General features: G+C 43.0%; 2 protein-coding genes across 4 annotated transcripts in view; both read left to right on the top strand.

Annotated features, from left to right (window-relative positions):
- Positions 1-156: 156 nt before the first annotated feature.
- rp9 (RP9 pre-mRNA splicing factor) lies at positions 157-6,909 on the top strand. Its single transcript, XM_020090360.2, has 6 exons — positions 157-481; positions 697-727; positions 835-964; positions 3,327-3,418; positions 3,879-3,940; positions 5,969-6,909. The coding sequence occupies exons 1-6, from the start codon at positions 336-338 to the stop codon at positions 6,177-6,179; spliced, it is 672 nt and encodes a 223-aa protein (XP_019945919.1). The 5' UTR covers positions 157-335; the 3' UTR covers positions 6,180-6,909.
- Positions 6,910-10,570: 3,661 nt separating this feature from the next.
- Positions 10,571-25,900, top strand: part of elmo1 (engulfment and cell motility 1 (ced-12 homolog, C. elegans)) — a 96,533-nt gene continuing 81,203 nt past the window's right edge. For 2 of the 3 annotated variants that reach the window (XM_069515764.1, XM_069515758.1), the window contains exon 1: positions 10,573-10,720. The gene's annotated coding sequence lies outside the window, so the exon portion shown is untranslated. Of the gene's footprint in view, positions 10,721-25,900 lie in introns of all 3 variants that reach the window. The other variant, XM_069515760.1, reaches the window with a different exon arrangement.

Raw genomic sequence — 25,900 nt, 5'->3', positions numbered from 1 at the left:
TGTATATTTGAATTAAATATAACTTTATTTTAAAATGAAATACTATACTACTATACAAAATATATAAAGATGTAATAATAAACCTAAATGTTTGTTACAGCACATTGTGTGTTACTGTCCTTGTCCTGCAGGTGGCGCTGGACTTTAACTAACCAACCCGGCTGCACAGGAAGTACTGCAGCAGCAGCACTACAGCAATGTTTGCTAGTTAGCCGCTGGTTAGCATGTTAGCCGGGGTTTCTTACGGAGTCGTAAATAAAAAGAAAGTTCCCTGAATGCAGCTTTGTTTCTAAGTGAATGATTTTCCGGGCGAACAGTTCGTCGACCTCGAGACGATGTCGGACAGAAAGCGAGCGAGAGAGAAGGAGGACAGACGAGAGCACAAGAGACACAAGTCCTCCAAACAGGATCTAGAGAAACTCAAGACACACTCGAAGAAACTCAACCAAGAAGTCCAGAAGCTGAAGCACGTGGAGACATTGTGAGTGAAGTCAGTGAGAGCTTCTCTGCTCAGGCGTGTAAACTTGTACATGAATTATAAATATGTGACTTTAATCTTTTCTTTGCAACTGTTAGTGTCTCACCTCCAGGATAACTTGACCCTAAAGCCCTTATTAAGCCCCACTACCATGCTACTGTCACAGGTAAGTGTCAGATTAATGTTTCTGCTGTAACACTCTACTTTTCTTCTTCCAGCTACGAGAAACCTCCACCAGGGCTCATAAAGGTAACACAACAGCTGGTGGATGTGGAGCAGATGTGAGAGACACAGATTGTGTTGAACTTGTTGTAAACACTTCGTGGCCACATGTCAGTCAGTTGACTCTGTTGCAGGAGAACGATGAGAAGCCAGAGGACTGTATTCCTGCTGAACCAGGAAATGAAGACGCCAGGAGCTTCCTGGCACACGCCCCCACCAGGGGCCTGTGGATGCCTCTGGGGAAGGAGGTGAAGGTGATGCAGTGTGAGTACAGTTACACAGTTGAAGTGTTAGGGGATGGCTCGAGAGTGACACAGTCCGGTGGTCGGCGTACAGATCTGACCGCATCCTAACATCCGATCACTCAGACCACTTTGGTCTCGTACGCATGTGGCCGTATTCTTTTTAGAACTGTGTCCTTGGCCACATATGAAGGTCCCCATACTTAAAAATATAATATGTTCTGTGTGATTCTGTCCTGAACTGGATTTCTCAAAAACCGCTTGTGACAGTTCCCACTGCTGTGGAAGTGGGGAGAGAATGACAGAGGTGAAGCTCATCTGTCAATGAAGAAGATTAGTAAAATACAAGAACATTTGTCAGGGTGCAGATCTGTTTTGTCAGAACAGGGAGAAATTCATCCTTGTATATTAATTGTAGTGTTATGGTTTTCCCTCTGATTGGCCTCCATTTTCTTTTTCTTTCATTTCTTTAAATCATGTGTACACCTGTTTTTAGATAAGTGATGCACAGCGCACTTTGTTTCTGCAAATTTTGCAATCGTCTTAATTTGCTGGAAATTATTAGGAACTCAAGGCCTTAAAGGTTCAGTGTGGAGATTTTAGTGACATCTTCTATATTCAATTTCTGCCTGTAGATTCCTTTCACCTAAATCTCACACACTGAATCTTTAAATTGCATAACTGCACCTTAAATTCAATGTTGCAAATTGTTGCAGTTGCTTGTGGGTAACTCAGTTTCATGTCTCATATTCCTACATCTGTCAGGCTGTTTTCTTAAGGAGCGAGTCCTCTTCCATGGAGCGTGCCCTGTTACTCTGCCATGTTTTTCTTCAGTAGCTCAGATACAACAAGCCCAACATTGGCTCTAGAGAGGACCTTATGTGATTTTATTTTTTTATCATAGGAACAGATGAGGGGTTTTCAGCTGGTTGCATCTGTGTCCTCACCACTAGATGCCACTAAATCCTAAACACAGGATCTTTAAATCATTTTTTCATCATCTCTCAACTTGAAGGTAGCCTGGCATCACTAGGACACTAGACTAAGCAAATGGGTCTAGCGGTCGCAGAACAGAGCAACACATCATGTGATGTAGCGCAGAGCAACAGACAAATGTAAACAGCCGGCAGCGTGCAGTTGTTTGTTCTTGTTTCACAGAAAATGTTTTGTCCGGTTTGTTTATTACTGTCTCCATAACAGATTCAACAAGACTTTGTTGACAATAATGCTTCAGTTGCTCCTATTGGGCGCTCGTCTGTCAGTCTGAAACCAGTCAGACCTGCCGACTGGTTTCAGGACAGATTAGTCTGAATGGCAGGTGACCAGTCATCTGCAAGAGTGAATAAACAGACTGTCTGGGAGCCATCCTGTGTATATAAAGATTATTATTAGTTGTAATAAATGTTAGTTAAAGTAAAAGTAGCATTTATAGCTCAAGAAGTATAGGTGAGAGTAAACCACCATCCTGAGTGGGCAGCGGACTTGATGACGAACATGATGGACTAGAGATTAATAATGATGCAGTGGGAATCACCTTCTGTCTCTTTGGTCAAAGACTGTCATTATAGTCAGCATCCATTCATTCCTTCTTCCCACTCATTTTCATACAGTGTGAACAGCCAGGGACTTGAGAAGTGACACACACACGCACACTGTCCACGAGTTGGCATTTGTTCTGCATAATCTGAGCATGAGTCGCTCTGCCATCCTTTGAGGAAATGTTTGAATATGTCATCCTGTTTAAAGGAACGTTTTAAGACTTCAATGTAAATGAAACAGGCACAAAAGAACTGGGTAAACAATTTCACACACAGCTACTTTTGCGGGATAAACACAATTTGTGTGGTCTCACTTAGTAAAGACTCAAGTACTTCATGGTTGCTCCACTGCTCCACTCCGAGTGTTGAACATTGATTCACTGTGAAACTTAAGCTCTTTTCAGGGAAGACTGACTCTGAATTAGAGATGGTCCGTCCTTGATATCGATATGTACATTTTGCAACACATCTCTCTACATGAGCAGAATGTTTGAGTGTGTTATTCTGTTGAGACTTTGAATCACATAAGGGAAATAAAATCGCAGAAGGAATATTTTTGTGGCGATTACAGATTTCTCTCACTGGCTTTTTTCCAGCGCTTTTTACATTTTAGCTAAAGGTTTGCTGGTCTTATGGTTATTCACGGTATGGTTGTGTTTGTTGTATAATTTAATTTGTCAAACTGCATATACTATGCTTGCTAATGAGGCCATGAGATTTAACACAACGTTTCAGAATTAGCTTGTAAAGTCAATAACCTATAAACCTGCAGCCTTGAACCTGACATGTCAGTTATCCTCTTTTCTTCTGGTATGCACATTGATATGTGTTTCCTGTTTTTCTCAGGCTGGAGATGCAAGCGTTACGGTCACAGGACAGGAGACAGGGAGTGTCCTTTCTTCATCAAAGGCAACCAGAAACTGGAGCAGTTCAGAGTGGTGAGCGCGCTCGCTCTTAGTGAAAATGGCCCACTTATAGTTATTCAGTCACAATATCCAAAAATGGTTAAATAGGTCGGGTATTACGAGGTGAGGCATGAGTCCTGACCCGAGTGGAGGTTAACAACAGTGCTGGGGCACTTTTAGTTTATACTGAGGAACATGTGGGCAGCAGACGTCCTCACACAGCTTGTTCCAATGTGCCTGAAATGGAACAGTGCACACTGCAGGAGCACACAGCCTCTGCAATGATTACCATAAATGCAACTGTTTCATATTTGCCCAGCTTATATAGTAACAGGGAGGTTTTTAAAAGTGCTGACATGACATTAAAATCAGAGCAATGGTCTTCATGTGACGATTTCCTGGATCCAACATGAGTTTTTAAACTCTTGTAACTTTATATGACTTTCATTTCCTTTCTTTATAGTACATGACTGATTGTGTTTCATTATTTTAGGCTCATGAAGACCCAATGTACGACATCATTCGGGAAAACAAAAGGAATGAAAAAGAAACCAGGTACATGCATTCTTTTTTTTTGTATAAGTGTTCTTGTGTTTAAGCCCCTTTTCATCATTTCCCTGAATTTGGCCACAATTCCATTTCTAGCCCCATTCACTAGATTGTGTGTGATTTCATTTATCAATACAAGGGTTGCATAAACCTCGGTCTCTTTGGAATGGAGGTGAATCATAGCGACCTCTGCCTTGCGTTCCAATTTCTCGAATTTACATTGTGTTTTAAATATTGCTTGCGATGGCAGCCTCTTATCACACAGTGCTCATTGATGAAAAATATTTGATGGTCAGTCTTCAGTGCGCCTCAATGGCTTTTATTGCATGAAATATGTTTTGCACTTTTAAGCTTAGAAACTTAATCGTCCCATTCCTGTGAACAGAAAATCTCAGCATAGCCACGACAGAATTTCTTCTACTCCAAGATAAACTATTTAGATATTGACAGTCAAATGTCAAGGTCATTACCCAACGTCTGTTCCATACTTTGTTTTTCTTGAGGCAATTTGTCTACATCTGGGACACTTGGGTATTCTGGAGGATCCTGTTAGAATTTGGTGATCAAAAGGTTAAATGTCACTGTGACCTTGCAAAACATGTTTTTGACCATAAGTCATATACTAGATATGATGAAATGCAGTAGATACCTCGGATCAAATTCTTTATTAAAGATCTTACAAGTCTGGACAGTCATGGATTTAAACCACAAGAAGAGAAGGCAAACAACCACAAAACATTATTCTAGTTCTTTATATTGAGTGCACAAATATCACTCAAGTGGTATTGCATGCTACGGTAACAATATTGTGGATGATTGCAGAAGCCTGTGGCAAGTAGTTCTGCTCACAGCTGCACAATGCAGCAATAAAGCAAAACATCAAGTTAGTGGTCGCTTATGTTATTATTAGAAGTGTAAAAAGATTTCATGATCATACTGTAGTGGGACAAATGGGAATATAACGGGCTGCCACAGTCTAGATAATACATGAGAAACACTGGGTAGTTGTGTCAGACAAGTGTACATGTTGCTATCCTTTTTCTTTAAACTTGACGCCAGATGAAGGTATCAGACTGAGCGCCAACACTACATAGGATTTTGAACTTTTATTGTAAAAGTTCATTCGAGGAAACAAAAGCCTTTAAGCTGAAAGGAGAGATTTCTTTTTGAAAAAGCCTGAGCTGCATGTCAGTGCTTTTATGATGTACTTCACTTTGAGGACACTTTGAGGAGTAGCGTGACGTCCCAGGCGTTCAGATGATCATTCTGCTCCGTGTGATCTCCCCGAATGTAATGAGGCCTGGACATTTCACGAGAAGCTTTTCTCATGGCTGAATAGTTAAGTTTCTGAATGTCTCCAAAAATGTTACATTTCTGAGATGTTGGAGCTCACTTTTCTAAAAGAATTAAAGAGCTTGTAGTCCAACTGCAACACTATATTTCTTTATTTTCTTTCTTGTGGCGCCTCATCCCCATTGTAGTGATGTTTTAGTCATCCAGTTTAAACTGGATTCTGCTTTGACAAGTAGATATGTTCATTCATCTGACCTAGTTAGGGAGCAGCTGAAGTTTTGTAACTACTTTTTCTGCTGATTTTCTTTAAAAACACAAGAATCAGTGATCGAAATATGATCTTAATCTGGCTGTTTAGTTATCTCCTTTTGTTTAGTTTTAAATGAATGACGAGCAGCTATGGTTGCTCCTACTTTGCTAGAAAAAAAAATTGAAAACCCATCTGAGCCCCAGCCTCATATTTAAGTGACAGGATGACCTCCTTATCTCCGTGTGTTCTGAAAAGAACCTGCAGAGCTGACAGGTACTCGGGCACTGTTGGCAGTTATTGGAGATACGTGACACAAGTAGACATGTGTCACACGATCTGGAAAAAGTCCACGCCAGGACAAAGACGGTGACTTGTTCAAGGACACTCGACATGCTTGCCAAACTCCGGGCATCCAAGTCTGCATCAACTGTGTTTTGTTTCCTCCTGCACTCCTAATCTCTCCTCTCCTCCCATGTCCTTCCTGTGTCTAGGATCCAGCAGCTGCAGCAGCTGCTCCAGGACACCACCTCCTCCTCCGATACAGACGGCTCCTCCTCTTCCTCTTCATCCTCCTCATCCTCCTCTGATCACCATCGCAGCAAGAAGCGGAATAAGAGGAAGGACAAAAAGAAGAAAGACAAGAAGAAGAGAAAGAGGAAGCGAAAGCACAAGTCCTCAAAAACCAGTGACGTTTCAGATTAAGTGTTATCAGAACAAGTGCTCATAAATCACTTGCTTTAAAAGTAGAGCCTGTGAACGACGTAGCAGCAGAGGTAGATGTTGCACGGTAGTGAAGTGTACTGCAGAGTACGAGCTGCTCTCTGGAGACGTCCTGAAGCCTTTTCTCTGCAGGGAGAAAACTCTGAAACCGTATTATCCACCGCGCATGACTTTCCCCAGCCGTCTTATTTGCTCCAGGGTGACGACTTGCATTCACATACTCTCGTGTCATGTTAGATCATACAGCAGCGAGTCATATAGAAAAGCTGCTTCAGTTTCAGTGTGTGTATTTGTGCCTTGGTGCATATGTGTGTCAGAAGAATGAACTGTGTGGGTAATGAATCTACAGTGAATTGAGCCCTCTGGTGTAAGAGTTAATGTTCTTTAATGGGGCTTAATAAGACACAGTCGCATGTCAGCAAATAGTTTGTCATTAAGAGATTTTTTTTATTCCTCACTGGTGTCAAATACTTTGATTGTAGAGTATATTTATCACAGTGCGGTGGAAAAAAACGGAATTGGAGTACAGTTAGAGTTTGTTTCCCCACAAGCCAGAATGTTTGAATGTCTGTGACTGGACATAAATATTTTGAATAATTTGAGGTTGGAATATGCTTATTTGCTTTTTTTTCTGAAAGGCCACAGATGGGGAAGGAATGTTTGTGAATGTGTTCCCTGATTCTGAGAATAAACGCGGCTATTTTTTCTTCTCCACCGTTGTTTATCCAATTCTGGGCTGCAAAAACAAAGCTGTTTATCATATTGGCCTTGACTTAATGGGCATGACACTATTTTTCATGTCGGTGGCAACAAGATCTTGAGAGGACCGTGTGGCATATCTCCACACACAATAAGCCTGATCATTAAAAAGTACACAGCTTAGCACTGCGGTGACCTTCCCAAAGTGCAGGAAAACATTTTTCCTTTTCATCTTGTCTCGTTAGCAGCCGGAGGACACTTCAGTGAGTGTTTCTCCGAAATCCTTTCACAGTCTGTAACATGCACACATCAGATTGTGTTCTCCGGCCACACTTACATTAAAAGTTGTCAGAGACCAGAAGCCACTTCACACAAAAGCTCGATCTTCGTCTCAAATTTGAGGAAGTGTGGTGCCGCTCTCTGTCACGAGCAGCACATTTCGAGGAGAGTCCCTGCGGAAATGAACCAGAAACATTCCCTCTTCCTAATGACCCTGATAGAGAGACAATTACAGTAGACCCACAGGGAAAAAGCAAACTAGATATCCATTTAGATTTGCGTCTTAGGCTTCCTGAGCTGCTCAAAACGCTGTGGGGAGTGTGTGTTTGTGTAGCAATTACAATTCCATCAGAGAGTGACAGATTATACAGCCAGCATTGTAGTTCTGATGGAGAGCATCATTTTCCTCATTCTCTCATCCCTCTCTTCTCTTTCTCCTTGTTGTGGCAGCTCTGCCCATCCTTTATCTGCAGCTTGGACCGGCTGTATTGAGACAGTCTGTTCCACGTTGACATGTCTAGCTCCCTCTCTCTCTCTCTTTTGCTCTCTCTCTCTCTCTCTGTCTGAGTAGAACAATGAATCTCCCAGATGAGATTCAGTCTCAGGAGCAGCTCAGAGGGAGGATGTGCCACGTACAGACAGTTTGTTCAGCTGAGTCTTTATTGAAGCACTATGTCTTCTTGGACAAGGGACAGGTCGCAGTGAGTGCCAGACTGTGCCAATAGTAGCGGAGGCTCAACGAATGTGTGCAGAGAACTGTGATAATTAAATCTGTTAAAACTAGAGGACTCCAATTAATTTGGTGAATGTTTGCCAAATGAGAAACGCGCAGAAACAAGGGTTCAGGGTTTCTTTTTCATCTCATTTTTGTGAATGAGATACCTCAAGAACGTCTTGAAGGAATTTCCTCAATTTTTTACCGAATGTTTACGTGGACTCAAGGATGAATTGAGTAGACATTGGTGGTCAAGGGTCGGAGGGCTAAGGTCGCTGCGATCTCATAAAGGACATTTCTTGCCTTGTGAACACTATATCTCAAGATCGCTTTGAGAGAATCCTCAAATTTGGCCCAAATCTTCACATCAACTGATTAGATATGGTCAAAGTTCAAGTTCACAGTGGTCTCACAAAACATGGTTTTATCCTCTTGAACGTCTCAAATCTGCCTTTAAGAAATTTTCGTCACAGTCGTCACTTGGACTCAAAGATTATATTAGATGTCAGTGGTCAAAGGTCACAGTGACCTCATGAATTTGGATAAAAAATAATTATGGAGACAGAAACTGCACTGGGAGGTGGAGGCCTACTAATGCAGTGCAGTATTTCTATTCTGGCTGAGTGGTATCATCTTCACACCAGATGTGCAAATGGTTCAGCCAGAGGTTGTGAAACAGGATGTGTCCAAATTCAAATGGGTTACACAAGCAGGTAAAAGTAACAAGTGTTGTGTGTGTGTAAAAGAAACCGATCTAAGATTTAACCTTGCATGGTACAAAGCAAGAAATAACTGAATTCTGTTGGATGCAGAAGAACATCGGGCTGCATTGTGAGCCTGCATCATGCCATATGGCCTGGCTTAAAACAACCACTCCACCCTCTCTTTGCTGTCTCATATGAAAGGATTACATGGTCTGTGAGTGCTCTTGATGTCGCATCTGACGCTGGAGCCACGGACGCAAAAGTCACCATTACTCAGTGATGGCAATAAAACTGCGCAATAAACGAGTTTTTTCATTTTTTTTCTCTAATAAGAAGAGGAGGAACGATTAGAAACAAAGATTAAGCTGTAAAATGGTGTCTCACACACTGATTCGCTCGGATGCCACCAACATGGGTTGAAGTGAAGAATATTATTTGACCCAAGTCTCTTCTGCAGCTGCTCTGTAAAATCATCACTCTGTGATGAATAATCTGTTTGCTTTCTGTTATTTTTGTTCCCATCCTGTTTGTCCTCACAGCCCATTTACACAGTCAAATTAATAATTTAGTTGAGTAAACAAACAGTCATTTAAACCGTCAGGGCTGTGTATCCTGTGTTTTTCACAGAGGCAGAGAGGTTTCTGTTGGATGTGCTGCTCCAGATTATTTATTGGGACGGACAGGGCTCCTGTATTAATCCTCCTCCTGCTGCTCCTGCTGAGTGGAGACATGGATGAGCTGCAGGACTGTCTGCTGTACATTATTCTGTCTCTTTTTCACACACACACACGCACACACACACACACACTGGGTTTGATATCAGAAACAGCCGGGAATCACTGACAAAATTAAAGGGAGGAAGCCTCATGTGGCTCAGAGCTGCTGTCGGTTGTGATGTCGTCCTATAATCTGTTTTTTATAAGTGAAATCTAATGAGGCTGCAGCATTGTGTCGAGCTACGTTAACATGGCCCCCAACATAAGGCAACATTAGACAGATATAATTAGTTCCTACAGACTGTGAGTGTGTGTGTGTGTCGGGGCTGAGACAGTTCAATAACCATGAATTATTGAAATCACTGTTCCTGTTTGCCTTCTCCTCCTGCAAGACTTGAGGCAGCCATCAGAGAAAACTGCTCATCCTTGATTGTTTGTTTGTTTGCTCGGATATATTTTATCATAAATCCCTTTTATGCATCAATCAAAATTGGTAGAGACAGTGTAGGAAATGGTGCTATCCACTAGGGGAGCTCGGGGGCCCAGTCGGTTTAATGCATTTAACTTAATTGATTAAAGGCAGTCAACAAAAATCTATTGTTTTTTAAAACGTACATTCTTTACATGCAATACAGAACATATACATTGTATTATCAACATTTGTGATTCACAATTGACCATAGGCCTGTATTACCTGCTTAACCTTTTTTTTTAAACCATTTGAAGTTACATATGTATGCAACTTTTAAATTGTGCTTTGACTTGGTTAAAATGTTTTAGACCACTAGTTTGGTTATCTGCAGTTACAATTTCTACAGTTTTTTTAAATCGTTTTCTCTATCTCCTCTTTCTCTCTTTCTTCTTCTAAAAAAAAGAGAAAAAAATAAGTTTTCAAGCTTTGGGAAGTGCAGATTTCATAAACAATCTTCTCACACGGGAGGAGTAACTCAACCAGCAATCATAATAATATTAATCATTTCTATATGGGACATTTGATACATAAATGCAACTCAAATTGCTTTGAGTGTTTGGGGAGCACTTGGTTGTTTGTGTAAGTCAGATGCTTGTTGACACATTTAAATTAAGAGATGATCTCCTCGGGAATAATTGTTACAAACAGAACTGTGTCCACGGTGCAGCTCTGCGCCCTTCCAGTCATCAGCCACGCGTCCTCGGTGTGGCACCACAGAGGCAGCAGCCAGCAGACGGCAGGAGGAAAGAGGAAGTGGAAACATCAGCGCTATCTCCACCACCGAGAGAGAGAGAGAGAGAGAGAGAAAACACCGCTGAGTGACACACACTCACACACACTCTCTCTCTCTCTCACAACACACACATATACACACACACACACAGACAGAAACTCCGGACCTCCGCGCGTCAGTGGCAGAAGTGTCCTCGCCTCTCCAGGTTTGTGTCCGCATGTTATTTCTCCTGCAGGGATGTTGCTGCTCGGTGTGTTTCAGCTCATGAGGGGGGGATTCACGGTTGTGTGTCTGTGTGTGTCTGTGTGTGTCTGTGTGTGTGTGTGTTTGGCGTCTCGCTGTGCTTTGCCTCAGTGATCGAAAAGATTTAAAGTGTTTCCTCTGTAGCCACACAAACAAACACACGCGCACGCACGCACACTCACACACACACACACACACACACACACACACACACACACACACACACACACACACACACACACACACAGCTGCGTGCTTCCTCCTCTCCACCACCGCCTCGTCTTTTTCTGCTACTTTGCGAAGTGGATGATTTGGGCGCTGGTCCTCTCCTGACATGCATGCGTGGATTTGCAGTGAAAACGTCTGTTACTTCATTGGGGGGGGGATCTGCTTTTCGAGCTTGAAGTTGTGTGTGTGTGTGTGTTTGCAGCAGAAGAAGCTGAGGGGCTGCTGCAGGTTTCTTCCACAGCCTTGTTGGTTCACTGCATGCTGTTGTGCTTGATGCAAGAGAAAAAAGTGGTGCGTTTATATATTTGCATCCCCTCCTTGCCCCCCCCCCCTCCTCTCCTCCTACTATAATTAAAGAGCTGCCTTAACGTAAACTCCAGCCCCACCGTTTTGTGGCCACACCGTGGGCCTGGGATTAGAAGAGGAGAGGAGGTAGAGAGAGAAAGATGGACAGACTCTATTCCAGGAGATGAAAACAAAGATTTGAAGAGTCATCTGGAAGCTTCTCCTATCATCACAGTCCATTCACTTTTTGTATGATTTTCTTGTTGTTTATTCAAACCAGTCCCCAAAATGTTTTCATGCAACCTCAAGTTCATGTGCATTACATCAGTTTTATCCCTGAAAATGAAGCAATGGCCACTTTTGACTTTTGGACTTGAGACCCAAGGTTGTTATTTTCTGCAGCTGGATAGACTCTGACGCATGTTAGAGCTTTTTACTGTCTTCCAGGAAAACAAATATATGATATTTTTCTTTTTTTTAACTAGTGCATCAAGGGTTTTTGTTTGAAACTAGTCAAAGTTATTATATTCTCTTAGATGTGTGTTGAAGCTCTTTACTGTCTTCCGGTAGATGAAAAATTAAGATGTATGATCTTCTAGCTCCACCCTGCCTCCTAACATTACTGTCCATTCACTTTTCTGTGATCCACTACTTTGGTTTTTTCATTCAAACCAGTGCATCAGGGCTCCTCAAAAAGTTTTCATGCAATCTAGGTCATGTGCATTAGTTACATTTTACCCCTGACATGAAGAAATGGCTAATTTTAAGTTTCAATACAGGCTGCATATGTATTTTGGGATGAGAATAGTTAATCAAAGATATTACTTTCTCTCAGGGAGTCAAACTATTCAATGTCTCTGTTTTGCTGTCCTGCTGACTGATGCACAACCTTCTGACTCTCAGCTATGGTCGATATTAGACCTCTGGCAGTATCTTTGCCTTATTGTTTTTGCTTTAAACAGAATTCCCAAAACAAATTTCTACTGTTTCACACTTCCTAACCAGAAGTGCTTTTACCCCAGGGGTACCTCTGCAGTTACCTGGGTGTAAGTAGAAAGGTTGTGGAATAGATTTAATTAAAAAGATTAATATCCTCATACTCAGAGAAGAAGAATCGTGCAAATGGGATAACAGATTGGAGCAATGGTGGATTTTAGTATATTTGTTGCCCCAGCAACTTACTATCTGTGACAAGACTAGTTGTGTTCATGCTGTGGTTGAGGTAACTTGACACGAGTGCACCAGTGAGAAGTAAAGTCAATATCAATTGTTAAATGTGGGAAATAAATGGTAGGAACTCCAAGTAGAAGTGTTAGTAGCCCATCTGTCCCTCCATCCATCATCTATGCTGCTTCATCTTGGTCATGGGGATGCATGAGCCAATCCCATTGGGTGGTAGGTGAAGTTCACCCATGACATGTATAGCCAGTGTATCGCAGGGTTGACATATAGAGACAAACCATTCACATTCACACCTATATTAACCTAAGCTGCATGTGTTTGGATGCAGCCGTTGGGTTTGAAAGCCAGAACCCTTAAGAAGTTTGACAAAAAATACAGAAAGAAAAGACCATTCTTAGATGTATCGTATGGATTCACATGTGAAGCCACATATCCACCACAGCCACTGCAGTTAAACATGGCTTCACAGAATATTTCAGTTCAAAGCTCACCTGAGCCTGAATGACTTGGTTGTGAGTGTATGTGTTATAGTAATATTGGGATCTACATCAGAAGCAAACTATGGTCCAACACTGGACCTTTAAAGGGCCTCTGGTGGTCCATGGACCCTCCTTTGGGAACCTCTGCTCCCTATTCCCTGATCACTCCGTATCCAGGGATGGAGCACAGCGGCAGCAGCTGCCTCTGGCACACACGGCGTGCCTCTGCTCTCCTCCTCACATCAGTCGTGGTGCGGTCCAGGGGCCACACTGTCGTCTCCTCTGTCTCGTCAACCCCCACCCCTGCCCCTCCAGGCGGCTTCTGTGAGGGCGAGAGCCCATTTACATGCACGGTTAGCCACCGGAGACGTTCCTGTTGTGATGGAGCCGAACGCACGCCGGCATCGTTGTGTCAACGTGACAACACACACGGGCAAACATAACCTAGATACAGGGACATATGCAGCCATGTGTCAGACACAGACAGGCAGACACGAACTGTTTTCAAGAACTTGACAATGAGTGGTGTTCTGTGACAGTTTGGTTCTTCATTGTTGAAGTTCTCCAAAAGGATAAAGGGTCAAATCCAAGTTTCTTTCACTGAAACGCCCTAAAACTGAGATATTTGAATAAACTGTGAGGAAATAGCCTCGGTGTCTCCTGCAGAATACTTTGCTGTGAGACTGCGGTCGATTGTGGCGTCGAGATTGATGTTTGGTTTTACATTCAGGTCTGGCAAAGCTTTAGCCGTCAAGGAACGAAAATTTTAATCTCATACTCTGGAACAAACCGCCAACTTAAGTACACTTTCCCATTAAATTGGTATGTGATGATCAGCGTGCGTTGTTCAACTTTGGCAACTAGCTTGTCGAGGTCAGAGGTGAAGCATGCCAGAAGCATATTTCAGATAAACGGCCACCTGAGGGACAGACTGTTTATTTGAACATGAATTCACAAACGGTTTTATGAGTCACAGCGAGCAAACCTCATTTTCTTGTTAACTTGCTCAGCCAAATATTTATCCCAGTAGAGTCTTAAAAAAGATGGAAACGTGTTGTAGCACAACAGTGAATGAAAAGCTATGGCAGCCTTATTTTGCACTGTAAGTCAAAGCCAAATAAACAGATGGAATTAAACGTGTGTCTTCTTGTTTTAAATACTGAAACATTACCCAGGTAATCAAGAATGATGAAAAGTGGCAGAGGTAGACGCAGTCCAAGAGTTGTTTTCCGGGAGAGGATGCATGTCCACCCTCATTTTAATGAGTTGCATCACATCCGAGATGCTGGCGTGCACCTGTTTGACACGGCCTACTGTTTGGTATCTTCGCACCACCTCCAGAAGTGCAGCCGTTGCCAGTTTCTGAGCCGCGGCCGTCTCTCCTCTTGTCTGTCAGAGCCCCCACCCCCCACTCCCTCCCCTCTTTCTCTCATTAGCTTATTCTCTTACACTTGCTTTCTAACGAATGCTTTACCATGCTGCCTCTCTCGTTTTACCCCCCCATCTTTTGCACTTTTCGTCTTTGCTCACATTGCTCCACCCCCATCTTTTTTCTCACTCCCTTTCTTGCTCCCTGAGGTATGCTGTAAATTGTTTCCTCAGTGATGTATGCCCAGCCTGCTATCTGTCCATCTTAATGAACTCATTTCCCATATTTCCTCCCCCCCCCCCCCCTTCCCCTTGCCATTGATAATGCTAATAATGACAATCACCTTGCCATTTTTAATGCACTGGTATTCTCGCTCGCGCCACACACTGGTATGTCTGTCTTTCTGTAGCTCAACGTTGGATTAATTTGCGGTTCCAAATGAGACGACTGTTGCCTTGCACAATTGCTCCGTGTGGTACGAAGTTAATTAAAACAGCGGGAAGGTACTGAAGGTGCAAAGGGAAGGTGCCAGACAAACACAGGTGGGTGAGAAGCGATTTCGTAGCCGCCGCTATCACGTTCAGCCCTTTAGTTTACTGAATCTGCCCTCCGGGCTAAATTCAGAGCCAAGCAGCTCTTTGACTTGTGAAAAAAAAATGGAATAATGCGATAAGTATAAAAAAATGATGGAGAAACCTTTTGTTTCACGACGACCTGTGATCTCTCAGCAGTTGCATAAGGGAATATGTTCATGGACGCATTGCGACCTTTTAACCCTCACTTCTATAACCACATATGTTTTTGTCCCCAGGGCACCAGTCCACCCATTCTTAGAATATGAATCAGTTTATGTGGTGAGCATCCGTGGGCATGTTTTTTAAGTGTGAGTCTAGACTCCATGTGGACTGAAGCAGCCCTAGATGACCCAGAAACTGATATGACTCCCTCTGTGTGCTCGCTCTGCTCGCTGCGTTCCAGCTGTGGCACTGCTGCAGAGCTCTGTAAACATGGAGCGAGAGGTTAGCGCTCCCTCTTCCTCCATGTGGGTCTCTGTGTGGTATTTAGCATCTCTCTCAGCTAAGAGCCTCTCAGCCCCTGAGCCTACTGACCCAGTGCGATAAATGGTGAGATAGTCCCTCACTCTGCCCAGTATAACCCCCACTCCAGCTGTGCAAGAGGCTCGAGCTGGCCTCACACTTAGAGCTGGGTACTTTTGAAAGGCATGCCCATTTGTGCAGTGGGTGTTCGGGTCTGCTGCACTGTATGCAGCTGCTGTAGTGGGATTGTGCAAATGTGTCACGAGTGTTAACATCACAGAGGGTATGATTTATGGCAAGTATGCACAAGTGTTGCAGAGATTTGCAGATTTTCAGTGCTGTGTTGCTGTGTCAGTTTTTATTTCCCTCCGAGGCTCGTCTGCATCATTCTCACAGTAGCTGCTTGCTGGTGTGTCAGTATGACCCAGGTGCTAAACACAGGGTTTTATTCAGCTGGAACCTAATTATAGCTTCTCCATATAGCTTTGCATGTATATCTATGTGCGCTTGTCTGTGCGTCTCTCAGTACTTTCGATGTTGTGTAACAGTGCGGGCCATCACTTGATCTTTGTTGCTGTCAACATGGATAGCTGCCATAGTCGTGTCCATCACTCCATCCATGCATCCCTTCATCCAAGCATCCATCTATCTGTCAATCCGTTAAGTTCTACCTCCACCAAGGAAGTTCTGTTTTCAACGTTGTCTGTTTGTTAGATTGTTTGTTTGTTTGTATGACCACAACACATAGTGGAAGGATGCAGTATGGGTCAAGGAAGAACCCATTAAAGTTTGGTGGGGATTTCAACCAAGTTGCGGCTCCATGAATTTTGTTTTCAGTTCCTCGAACATTACGAAATAAGATGTTTTTTCAATTTTAGCCTTGATTTCTCACAGAATAGTTCATGGATCTTGATTTAAACAATCAGGCATGTTTAACTGACCGATAGTAATCAGTGTGAGCAAATTGGTGGTGGATCTAGTGAATTTAAATGTTGTTTCATAAGGGGACTGTTGGCAAAGAGAACACGCCACCTTTCTGTCTATACCATTAACTGGTGGTGAACCGACTGATCACCACATACAGTACATGGATCACTGCTGATTCCCTCCATGATCTCAATGGATTGTATTGGCTCAGAGGTGTGAGCGTGAACCCCTGTAGCTTCAGTGATGTGCACAGTGGATGTGCCCTATTTTCTGCACTGCTCTCCCCAAAGAATACACTTGACTTTTGATATGTCACACCATTAGTTCAACTTTTTTGTCTGATGTGGTAATGAGTTTTCTGTTTGATGTTAGATCCATGGAAGGAGTCGAGACGGAATTTTATGAACTCTGTCTGTCTGTCTGTGTGTGTGTGTGTAACCCAAACGATGTGTGTACGTTTATAAGGGCATCAGGCTGGAGATGTCCTGGAGCATTTGCGCTGTGACGTAAGATGCTTGCTTGCTGAGGAGAGAAAAACATTCAAATGTCACAGACTGTGTGTTTTGTGAATACAACAGAAAAGACCTGCACATCTGCTGCAGGACACACAGGTGGAAACCCCCCCACAGAAGAACCACATTAGGAAATTAGATTTCCTGCTCTGCTTAACTCTGCACTTTAAACGAGGTGGAGGCGAGTGCAGATAAAGGTCACAGGCATCTTCACATTATAAGAACTAACAACTTCTGGCAGATTTGTTTTACCTTTATCTTGTAAGTGAGTTAAACCCAATAAAGGGGAACTCAGCCAGATTCACACGAAGAGGTCTGCATTTGTTGTTTAAAGCTTTCTGAGCTGTTCTAGAGAAGGATTTAGTGCTCAAGGGCTCTTTAGCCAACTTTGTGGCCCTTTATGTGCCTTTCTATAAATGCTGCCGACTGCGTGAAGGAATTGGACAATCCATAATGTTGAGAACAAGGAACTGAAACTGAAAACCCAACACCCAACACGTTCATTGCAATAAAACACAACCAGGTTGATGAAAATTAGTAGCAAACACAACAATAAGCCTCAGAGTTTTCCTACTGGTTTGTCTTAGCTCAAGTAACGTTATTTGACAAGTTCCAGCATAAAAACTGACCTTGTGAGGACCTGTAGACTTCATGGGGACCAAAACCTGAACCCAATGAGGTAAAATATAATTTCCCACATCATGTTTCGTGATGACGGTGAACAGGAAATATGACTGGAGGCTCAGTGAGGTGGACCGGAGGTGAAGGTAGCCTGTTGCCTTGCTGAATGTGGGAGAGGAGGAGGAAGAGATTTTTAGCCTGACACTCCTCTTTCTCAGTTTTTAAGAATCAATTTAAAAAACAAATATGTATCAGGCTCTCTATTTTTGTTGATTTATGTCTTGATTAGGAAACAACTCTGTTAAGACCAGATCTCCCTTGAGGCGAAGCATAAATTCTGTACTTGCTCAGATGACACAGTAAAAAACAACAGTGTGTAATCTTTGATATATTTGATGGGGCTGCTGCCTCAGGCTTCACTACAAAACCATGTAGACACCTTTTATAGAAAGTAATTCCCTTTGCTACTCTCCCCACTTGTTTGTGTACATGGCTCCAGCAAGCTTCTTCATTTCAGCTGATTTCTGTGAGGAGTACTTGAGCATAAATGAAAGAGAGAGGTGGAATAACACAAAGCTAAATGCATTGCATAATTAATGTATGGGTCGAGATTTAAGGATTTGAACCCATTCTGTCACGACAGCGGCCCCTGTGATGTCAATGTGGCGCGGCAGTGTTTTCCATTAGAATAGTCGAGGCTACCTCTAGAGAGAGAGAGGAGACGGAGGAGGAGTGGAGGGCCTCTCTTTAACATGCCAAGGTTACCAGCTCGCTCGCTCGCTCGCTGCAGCTTGGGAACTGCAAGGATTAGAGGTGTGCTGCCGCCTCGGAGTCTCTGAATAAATCAAAACACAGAAGGACATTCGTGAAACAAGACACTTTGATATCCCCCTCTTTCTCTGTCTTACTTTAGCTCTTCATCTTTCTGCTGAAGACTTTATAGCCGGTGCTTCTTTCTCTTCATTTATTATTTCATTGCGTTCTTCCTCTATCACTGGAAGTTTCTAATTACTCCTCCATCCTTCACTGTCCTACAAGAGCTCATAGCCCAGTTTCTGACCCTTGCTGCCAGCATGTTGACCAGCAGCAGCAGCAGCGTTCATCAGGGCATCTGGAAAAGATCGACTTGCCCAAAGCTCCAGTCTTCGTCTCTGCTCTTGCTTCTCAGTAGCAGGCTGAGATGAGTTTTTGTTGGCTCTGACCAGCCAGTAAAAACAAACCATATTCACCCTCACACCCCGATGCTGCCTTTCATCGCCTTATGGCAACAAGTAAAAGTGATCTGTGGCCTGGAGAACAACCACTGCATGATGAAGAAGTCTTTTCGACTCATACCAGAGCCTGTTGATGCCGTCAAAGAACAACAAGGTTAGCAGGTGAATCTCTTTGAGAGACTTAACTCTAGAGCTCGTGGGTGGGTTTGTATTTCCATCATTGTGTGCAAAGGGCTGTGTTTCAGCTTGCCCTCCATCAAATCCATTATTTTATGTCCATAATGATTGTTTGAGGGGACATTTGATGTTGTATGTTTGATTTTGTTAATTTCCCTGGCTGTTTGGCTTAATAAGCACATCAGACATGAATTAATGGGCGTGCATAAATATACTCACACAGACGCATCATCATCAAACTTTTTATTTGTCTATTTTCTGCCTCATGATGGGGAGCTGAGTAATTAGAGCAGCCTATGAGGCTCAATTCAAAACAATACTTTGTGGTAAAAGTAGTTGTAATATCTATCTGGTGCGATGACTATAGGACGGCAGTTGGAATGTTGGTGCCTCCATCGAGGAGGTTTGTTGGTTAATTTGTATGTTTCTTTGATTGTAAGCAAGATAACACAATAACAACAACGGATTTCCACGAAACTTGGTAGAAAGATGCAGTATGGGTCAGGGGGTAACACATTTAGGGAATGGATAACAAGGAGTGAGTGAAGCTTGATTGAATTTGAGGGATTGATGCTGTGGCGAAGGTACAGTATGTGTTCTACCGAGTCCCATTCTAGTTCTTCCTGTTTTGTGCTTATGTAAGTTTATGCATTCCTGCCAGCAGTGTTGTTGTGTCTATACATTCCGGTTTTGTCGGCCATCTGAGGACAAACAATGAGGAGTGTCTTGTTGAGCCTTTGTGATGAGCTCTGGATTCTGTTGCCGTTTGCTCAGAGCAGATTCACCATCTGTAAACCACCTGTCTTACCTCGTGTCACCCTGTGCTGGCCACACATCAGTGTTTCCCACTTCCCGTAAATGTTCGGCCTCGTCAGTGGGCCCGGGCCTTATCTTACTCCCAGCTATCCTAAAAACGGAGGAATAACACGGTACAGCTCGGCTTAGCTGGGCTCAGCGTGGCAGTCTATTGAGAGAAGAGCGGCATTGTAGTGGCAGACTAGCTGGGTTTAATGTTGCCTGTGGGGCTTGTTGCTGTGTCTGTTCTTTTGTTGTCTGAGGGGGAAGCTTAACACTCTGTGTTTGTATTTTTGTGTGTGTCCGACTTGTCTGGCTGCATTTTTGAAGAAAGACACAGGAAATACCGATGACATTTTTTATGGAAGACCCACTGGAAACAGAACAGTGTGATAAGAGTTTGTCACATACAAAGAAGTTTCAGGTGTGGCGATGAAGCTGAGCAACTTCCTGCCGATATCTGCAGGTGAATTGATCAGTTTCCTGTTGACAGAAAGTGTGAAGAGAAATAACAAGAAATGCAGGCACAAGCCCACAGCTTGGTGTAATGAGGTTAGTCGTTAATGTTTTTCTGTATCAATTGCAGGGCAGACTGTCAAGTGAAACATGTCGAGTCGGATGTCTGTTTCCATGTACTCTGTGAATAGATGTATGGCCGCTGCTGTGCACCAATTACATCATTTCAATGACATCGTACCCACAGCAATGAAAGCCTGGCCGGAGGAATGCCCTCCACTGGTGTTTTTCTTTCCCTCTCTCTCCCCCCTCTCCTCTCCTCTTTCTGTCTCTGTTTCACATAAATTCTAGTTACGTTCAATTAACCCATAAAAGGCAAAACTCAAGATCTTTCTATTCTATGTTCCTAGTCCATAAATAGCCAAACTTGAGCCTCATTTCAGCTCTCGTCACTGGCTCCTCTCCACAAGTGAAGCCCCTCCTTGCAGTTGTACTGTAACTTGACAATAATAAGGCAGCCAAGAGCAAAGCCCCAATGAATGGCTTTACGGGACTCGGGCTGGGCGTGCAGGAGGGATGAAAGAGCTGAAGAAGTCACCACATTGCTTGCACGGAGGCTGAGCTGGCATCAGCGGTGGCTCGTGACTGACCAGACGAGGCAGGGCGAGGGCCTGTCAGTGGGTAAACGCAGCGAGGGGAGGGCATGGGTGTAGCATATGGTTTGAGAAAAAGTAAGACGTGGGGGGATAAATAAATAATAGGAGGGCAGTGGAGAGTGAGAGGCTGAGGGCAGAGCTTAGAGGTTAGCAAATGAAAGGGTGAGCCCAGAAACTGGGGACACGGGGGCATCTGTCAGGAAAGAGGGGAGGACATTGTGGTGGAAGGGTGTGGCATGCACGAAGTGGAGCCTGGGCAGAGTCTCGGAGCGAGAGCAGAAGAACAATAACAAGCATCTGTAAAAATTCGGAAAATGTTTAGAAAATCAGCTCAAGTTTGTTATTCGCAGCAAGCTTGAGCACTTGCGTTGAGGCTTTGTGCAGCGGTGTGATGCTGATGAGCTGTTAGTGATTAGTGAATAACACAGTGCCTCCAACAGTGCAGTAAGTCAGTGAGTGTGGTGGACACACAAAGAGCACCCAGCAGGGAGGAATAGAGTGTTTTTGGGGAAGCCAGGTCCTTATGCCACACCAAGACATGTGTGCCGGTGGTGGGTGTCTTTGCAATGTACAGTGTGTGTGTGGATTGATGTATAGCCACAGCTGGGGGGACGGAGGGTGAGGTGGTGGGGGTTTGCTGTGGGAGAGAACGGAGAGACAGCTGGCAGAGCAAAGGGTGAGTGTAACGATGAGTGTGTGTGACAGCCACAGTGACTCCTTTGTTCCCACTCACTTGTGCCAGTCACAGCGAGTCGATGGCCGATCTGTGAAGTGACTGAATCCTTTCACAGCACCTAGACCAGATACACAGTCGAGCTTTACATCGGCCTTCTCCACTCCACAGCTCGTGTCTGTGTGTTTGCATGACTCTCTTCCACCGAGATCTGGCAACGGCAGCAGGATATTACCACGAGACAGCCCAGAACCATCTCCCATAATGTCAGTGCTCCCATATAAGCACTTATTACGTTTTGTGATGATAGTCATCAGCGCAAACATAATTGTAGCACCAGCCAGTTTGCTATATGCTTAGGTAATGAGTGTTGTTGAGTTCTCTCCTGAGTTATGGTTTAATAAGAGGAGGAATTTTTGCTCTGGTGGAAATGCTGCTTCTCTGTGCGTTGACTTTATCAATGCGTAAGGTCATTTGAGACCCCTTATACTATGTTTTGTTATTAAACCTGTCTGGTACGGGTTCACATGGGTATTTATCTGCAGCATGGTAATAGTCACCCTCCTCAGAATGCCATAGCCTTTTGAATATACGACAAGATGGAGGATGTACTCTATCGCTTATTCCTCTCTTCTATTAAAAGGTGTTTTTCCCCTGAAAGCTCTACACTGAATTGTTCACTCTTCTGCCACCATTTAGCCTCCCTTTTTTTTTTGAAGAGTTCAATACGCCTTTTCAGCGCCTGACTTCTTCCTCTGACTATCTGAACCATTTAGTTCAAGTAGGACAAGTATAAATAGCCACAAATCAATCCCAAATGTTCTCTGGCTCCTTGCACATCTCGATCTAGGCTAACGCGAACCCAACAGGGGATGGAGTGTCACGGCATTCAGAACCGGGCAGAGTGACTGGCAGACTGGCACTTGGGAGGGGGGCGTGTTCATTAAAAAACGTTACTGGTGGCTGCGACTCGGGTCTTGACACACTTTAAAAGCCATTAAAGAGGCAGCGGCAGATTATGGTTTGTTGAGTTATGATGATATGACCTTTTGGTTATTACATGCTCTAGCAGAGATGGTAATCCTCTGAGCTATTGAATTTAGCAAAGTGGAGGCTGTGTGTCCATTAAGAGATGTATATGACGTGAAAAGCACTGCTGCAGCGGTTCACGGCAGACCAAATTATTGATGGCACAGAAATGTCACACACTGTATGGTGTTGTGTTATTCCACAAGTGATTTGACAAAGTAATAAAAAAACATGCAGGGCTAACGGGTAGTGGGGATTCATCAGCAGGCGAGTGATGAGCAATCACATAGCTTCAGATTATAGTTTACATTCCTTCCAGTATACATGAGTCACCTTTTTTTAAAAAAAAAAAAGGATTTTTAATTAATTGTTCTAAAAGAGTATCCACAAGTTTCCTTAAAGTTTAGTACTTCTACAATTATTTTTTTTCATCTTCTCACAAATACCAGGGACATTTTCTAATTAATCTCTGTTGAAAGGTAAAGAGTCTGGCACCACCTCAGTCCCTGTATCAGATCTGTCAGCATCAGCTGCTCACTTCAGCAGTAAATCAGCTGAGAGTTCAGCCTGGACTTGGCTGAGATACTGATTTTACTGTTTCTGTAGCTCGAGAATTAATGGTTTGTTTCTATTTCTTATCTTGCCTTGATGTGGTTTCATTTTGATTGTGTGCTGTTTGCAGGAAGCAGCAGGGAGCTCTATTGCACCAAACCAGGCATCCCTAATAAGCATCACGGTGTTGCACCATAGGAAATAGGGTTTCACAGGCAGAATGGTCAGAAGCAAAAAAGAAAAAAAAAAAAAAAAATTTAAAAAAAAAAAGCTGAAAAAACGAGAAACATTTACCCAGCTCTTCTTAGGGGATACAAGGAATCCTGACTAGATGAACCTCCTCAAAAGTCCTGGATTCACCCAATTATCTGTACCCATTCCAAAATGTAAAGGGGTCTTTCTTGGGTCACGCCCCAGAGATACACAGACAAACAGAAATGAAAACACACCTTCCTTAACAGAGGTAATTACGAGACCAATTGTTGTTTCAACTGTGACACTGGTATGCAGATGTACTGTTAAAGCAGGGTCGCTCGGTGTAGACCATGTCGTACTGTGTTGACCCTGAGTTTCATGGGAAAATACAAAGACTTTGTAGAACATACCCTCTTCCTGTGTGTATGTCTGTAGACATCAAAACTGTCTGAAAGAAACCCTGGTTATGTTTGTTGATCGAAAGACTGAGCAAAATAAAAAGCCTAGTCTTGGTGCCTCAGCACTCATTTGCAAAGGAACTTCCCTGACCCGCTATGCCCACTCCTTAAAATCCCATTAAACTCTGTGCAGCACATGCCAGCCCTGCCAGCACTGTGCAGAGAGCAAGTTAAGCTTCTATAATGTGACAAAGCAGGCCTGAAAAAAGCTGACGAGTCATCAGCATACCACTAACCTTTTATTTTAAGACCCCACTAACACTGGATTCATAACTGTAATGGCTTTTACAGCGGGCAGTGAAATGAACATGCTCAGTGTATCTTTTAAGTTTTTGTTTAACAGGTCATAATGGATTGTGGATCGAAATCAAATCGATTATATTTTTTTGCATTATGCACTTTAGTAGTTTCCAGAGTTTGACGAGACAACATTTATCTTTAAAAATAAATCATATTTGTTGTTTGTTTAACTTTCTTTCAGTTAAATTTTAAAGTGATCCTCCATTCAATTAGTTTTCTTACTGTTACATCACTTTAGCATCATGCAGAAAAATGTGCATAGACCTTTTTCAACATATATTCGATCATAGGATTAACTTGGCCACTATGGATCTGTCAATCAAAATGCGTAGTTTGATGTCGTGAAGCGCTCTGGGAACATGGGAGTTGTTTTTTACTCCACCATTGCTTTCTCCACCCAGTTTTTATTAATGTTATGAAGCAAACGGCAATAAATACTCATGATGTATTAGGAGTGACCATTACAAAGAGCCAGCTGGCTATGTGGCTAATGCTACATTTTAAATGAGGAAGAAAGTTTATTTAATAATGTTTTGGGCAAAAATGTATCACAAGCTAATTTTGATCCCAAGTAGAGTATTTTTATATAAGTCTTAAGATGTGTGTTCACGGGCGAGATGCTGCAGCCCTCGCATCAATCTTCAGTGACAGCTGGAGCAGCAAGCATGCCTGAGGCTTCATGTTTTAATACCTCACTGTAAAGTGTAACTCATAAATTGAATTTTTTTTCTTGAACACACTCATACAGTGGATGGACTTGTTTTTTCTCTACTTATGGAAAGTTGTGGTATTGACAATGCCCAGTTTTAATCTCAGTTGAATTTCAGCTCCAAGTAAACTGTATATGAAAGAGATTTCATACATATTTAAAATCCAAATGTGTCGTGTTGATTTCATAGAGAAGGATGTTTAATAAGACACTGCAACACATGGAGCCTTACACTCAGAGTAATTACCATATTCTGTCATCCTGCCAGAGCTGAGGGGCAGTAAAGTTCCCCTTTCTCTCTAAAACGAGTGAAACTAAGCCTTTAGCTACAGTATTGTTCTTGCATAATCGCTGCAGCTTTATTCTGGGACTTAAACACGCCTTGTGCTTAGTCGGCAGAGTGCACGGCTCTTTTCATGGGCTCGTGTGTTTGTGTGGAAGTAACTTCCTGCTGCACCTGCCATGCTTTTCAATTGGCACACAGGGGCCGTACACCAACACCATCTTCCTCATGAACGGCTCTAATCCAGTTGAGCGTTGGAAGATCCCTCAACAGTTGTATCCGTTTAGCTGCGTTCTGTTAACCGCTGTCTGTGTTTTATGAATGAGAAGCCCCACAGAGGAGAGTACAAAAGGCAGTTTCATGTCTGTTGTCTTTTGCTGGCAAACCCACTTCTTTTCTTTTTTTCCCTATATTTTCCATAATAACCTTTTGGCTGGTTCATTTCCTTTTTTTCCATCTGATGTCTGCGGGTAAATTTAGCACTTTGAGGAAGTGGCTTTAGACTTTTTTTTTATTATTGCTAAACTTTTAGTAGAACTGAAACACAGTTGAGCATCACCCAACTGAACTGAATGACATTGGGAATGAGGATAGATTTAAAAAAAAGAATGTCTCCTTTTTTAAAACTTGATTTTCTGACGGATGCTTTTGTTATTTTTTATTTCAGTATCAGAGTTTGTATGAGGCAGAGTGGCAGGTATGTGGTGGATGAAACCCGGCTGTCATGTCGCTGTGCAGGAGAAGAGTTATTGATTTGCCCTGCAGTAACATGGTTTGATGAGTTACATAATGTGGAAACAGGTTATCATGTAATGTCTGTCTGTTTTTTTGTTTATTTTAATGGCAGCCCCCGGTTTATAACTGTGTCAGTATTTTTATAGGCAGTTTATGTTTATGTGCTTGTTTGCCTTCTCTGAAATGCACCCACTTGGAACGAGAGGGGGTGTGATGGAGATGCTCGGATGCGCTCTGTGATCGGCTGGAGTAGTCAAGGTCACTTTATGA

This window comes from Paralichthys olivaceus, chromosome 20 (assembly GCF_024713975.1).
Source record: "Paralichthys olivaceus isolate ysfri-2021 chromosome 20, ASM2471397v2, whole genome shotgun sequence".
Taxonomy (NCBI): domain Eukaryota; kingdom Metazoa; phylum Chordata; class Actinopteri; order Pleuronectiformes; family Paralichthyidae; genus Paralichthys; species Paralichthys olivaceus.
This window is presented reverse-complemented; position numbering and strand designations above follow the sequence as displayed.

Coding starts and splice junctions, on each gene's coding strand:
- rp9 (XM_020090360.2), top strand. CDS start 336: ATGTCGGACAGAAAGCGAGCGAGAGAGAAGGAGGACAGACGAGAGCAC. Junction 482..696: donor CTGAAGCACGTGGAGACATT/GTGAGTGAAGTC, acceptor TTCTTCTTCCAG/CTACGAGAAACCTCCACCAG. Junction 728..834: donor CTCCACCAGGGCTCATAAAG/GTAACACAACAG, acceptor ACTCTGTTGCAG/GAGAACGATGAGAAGCCAGA.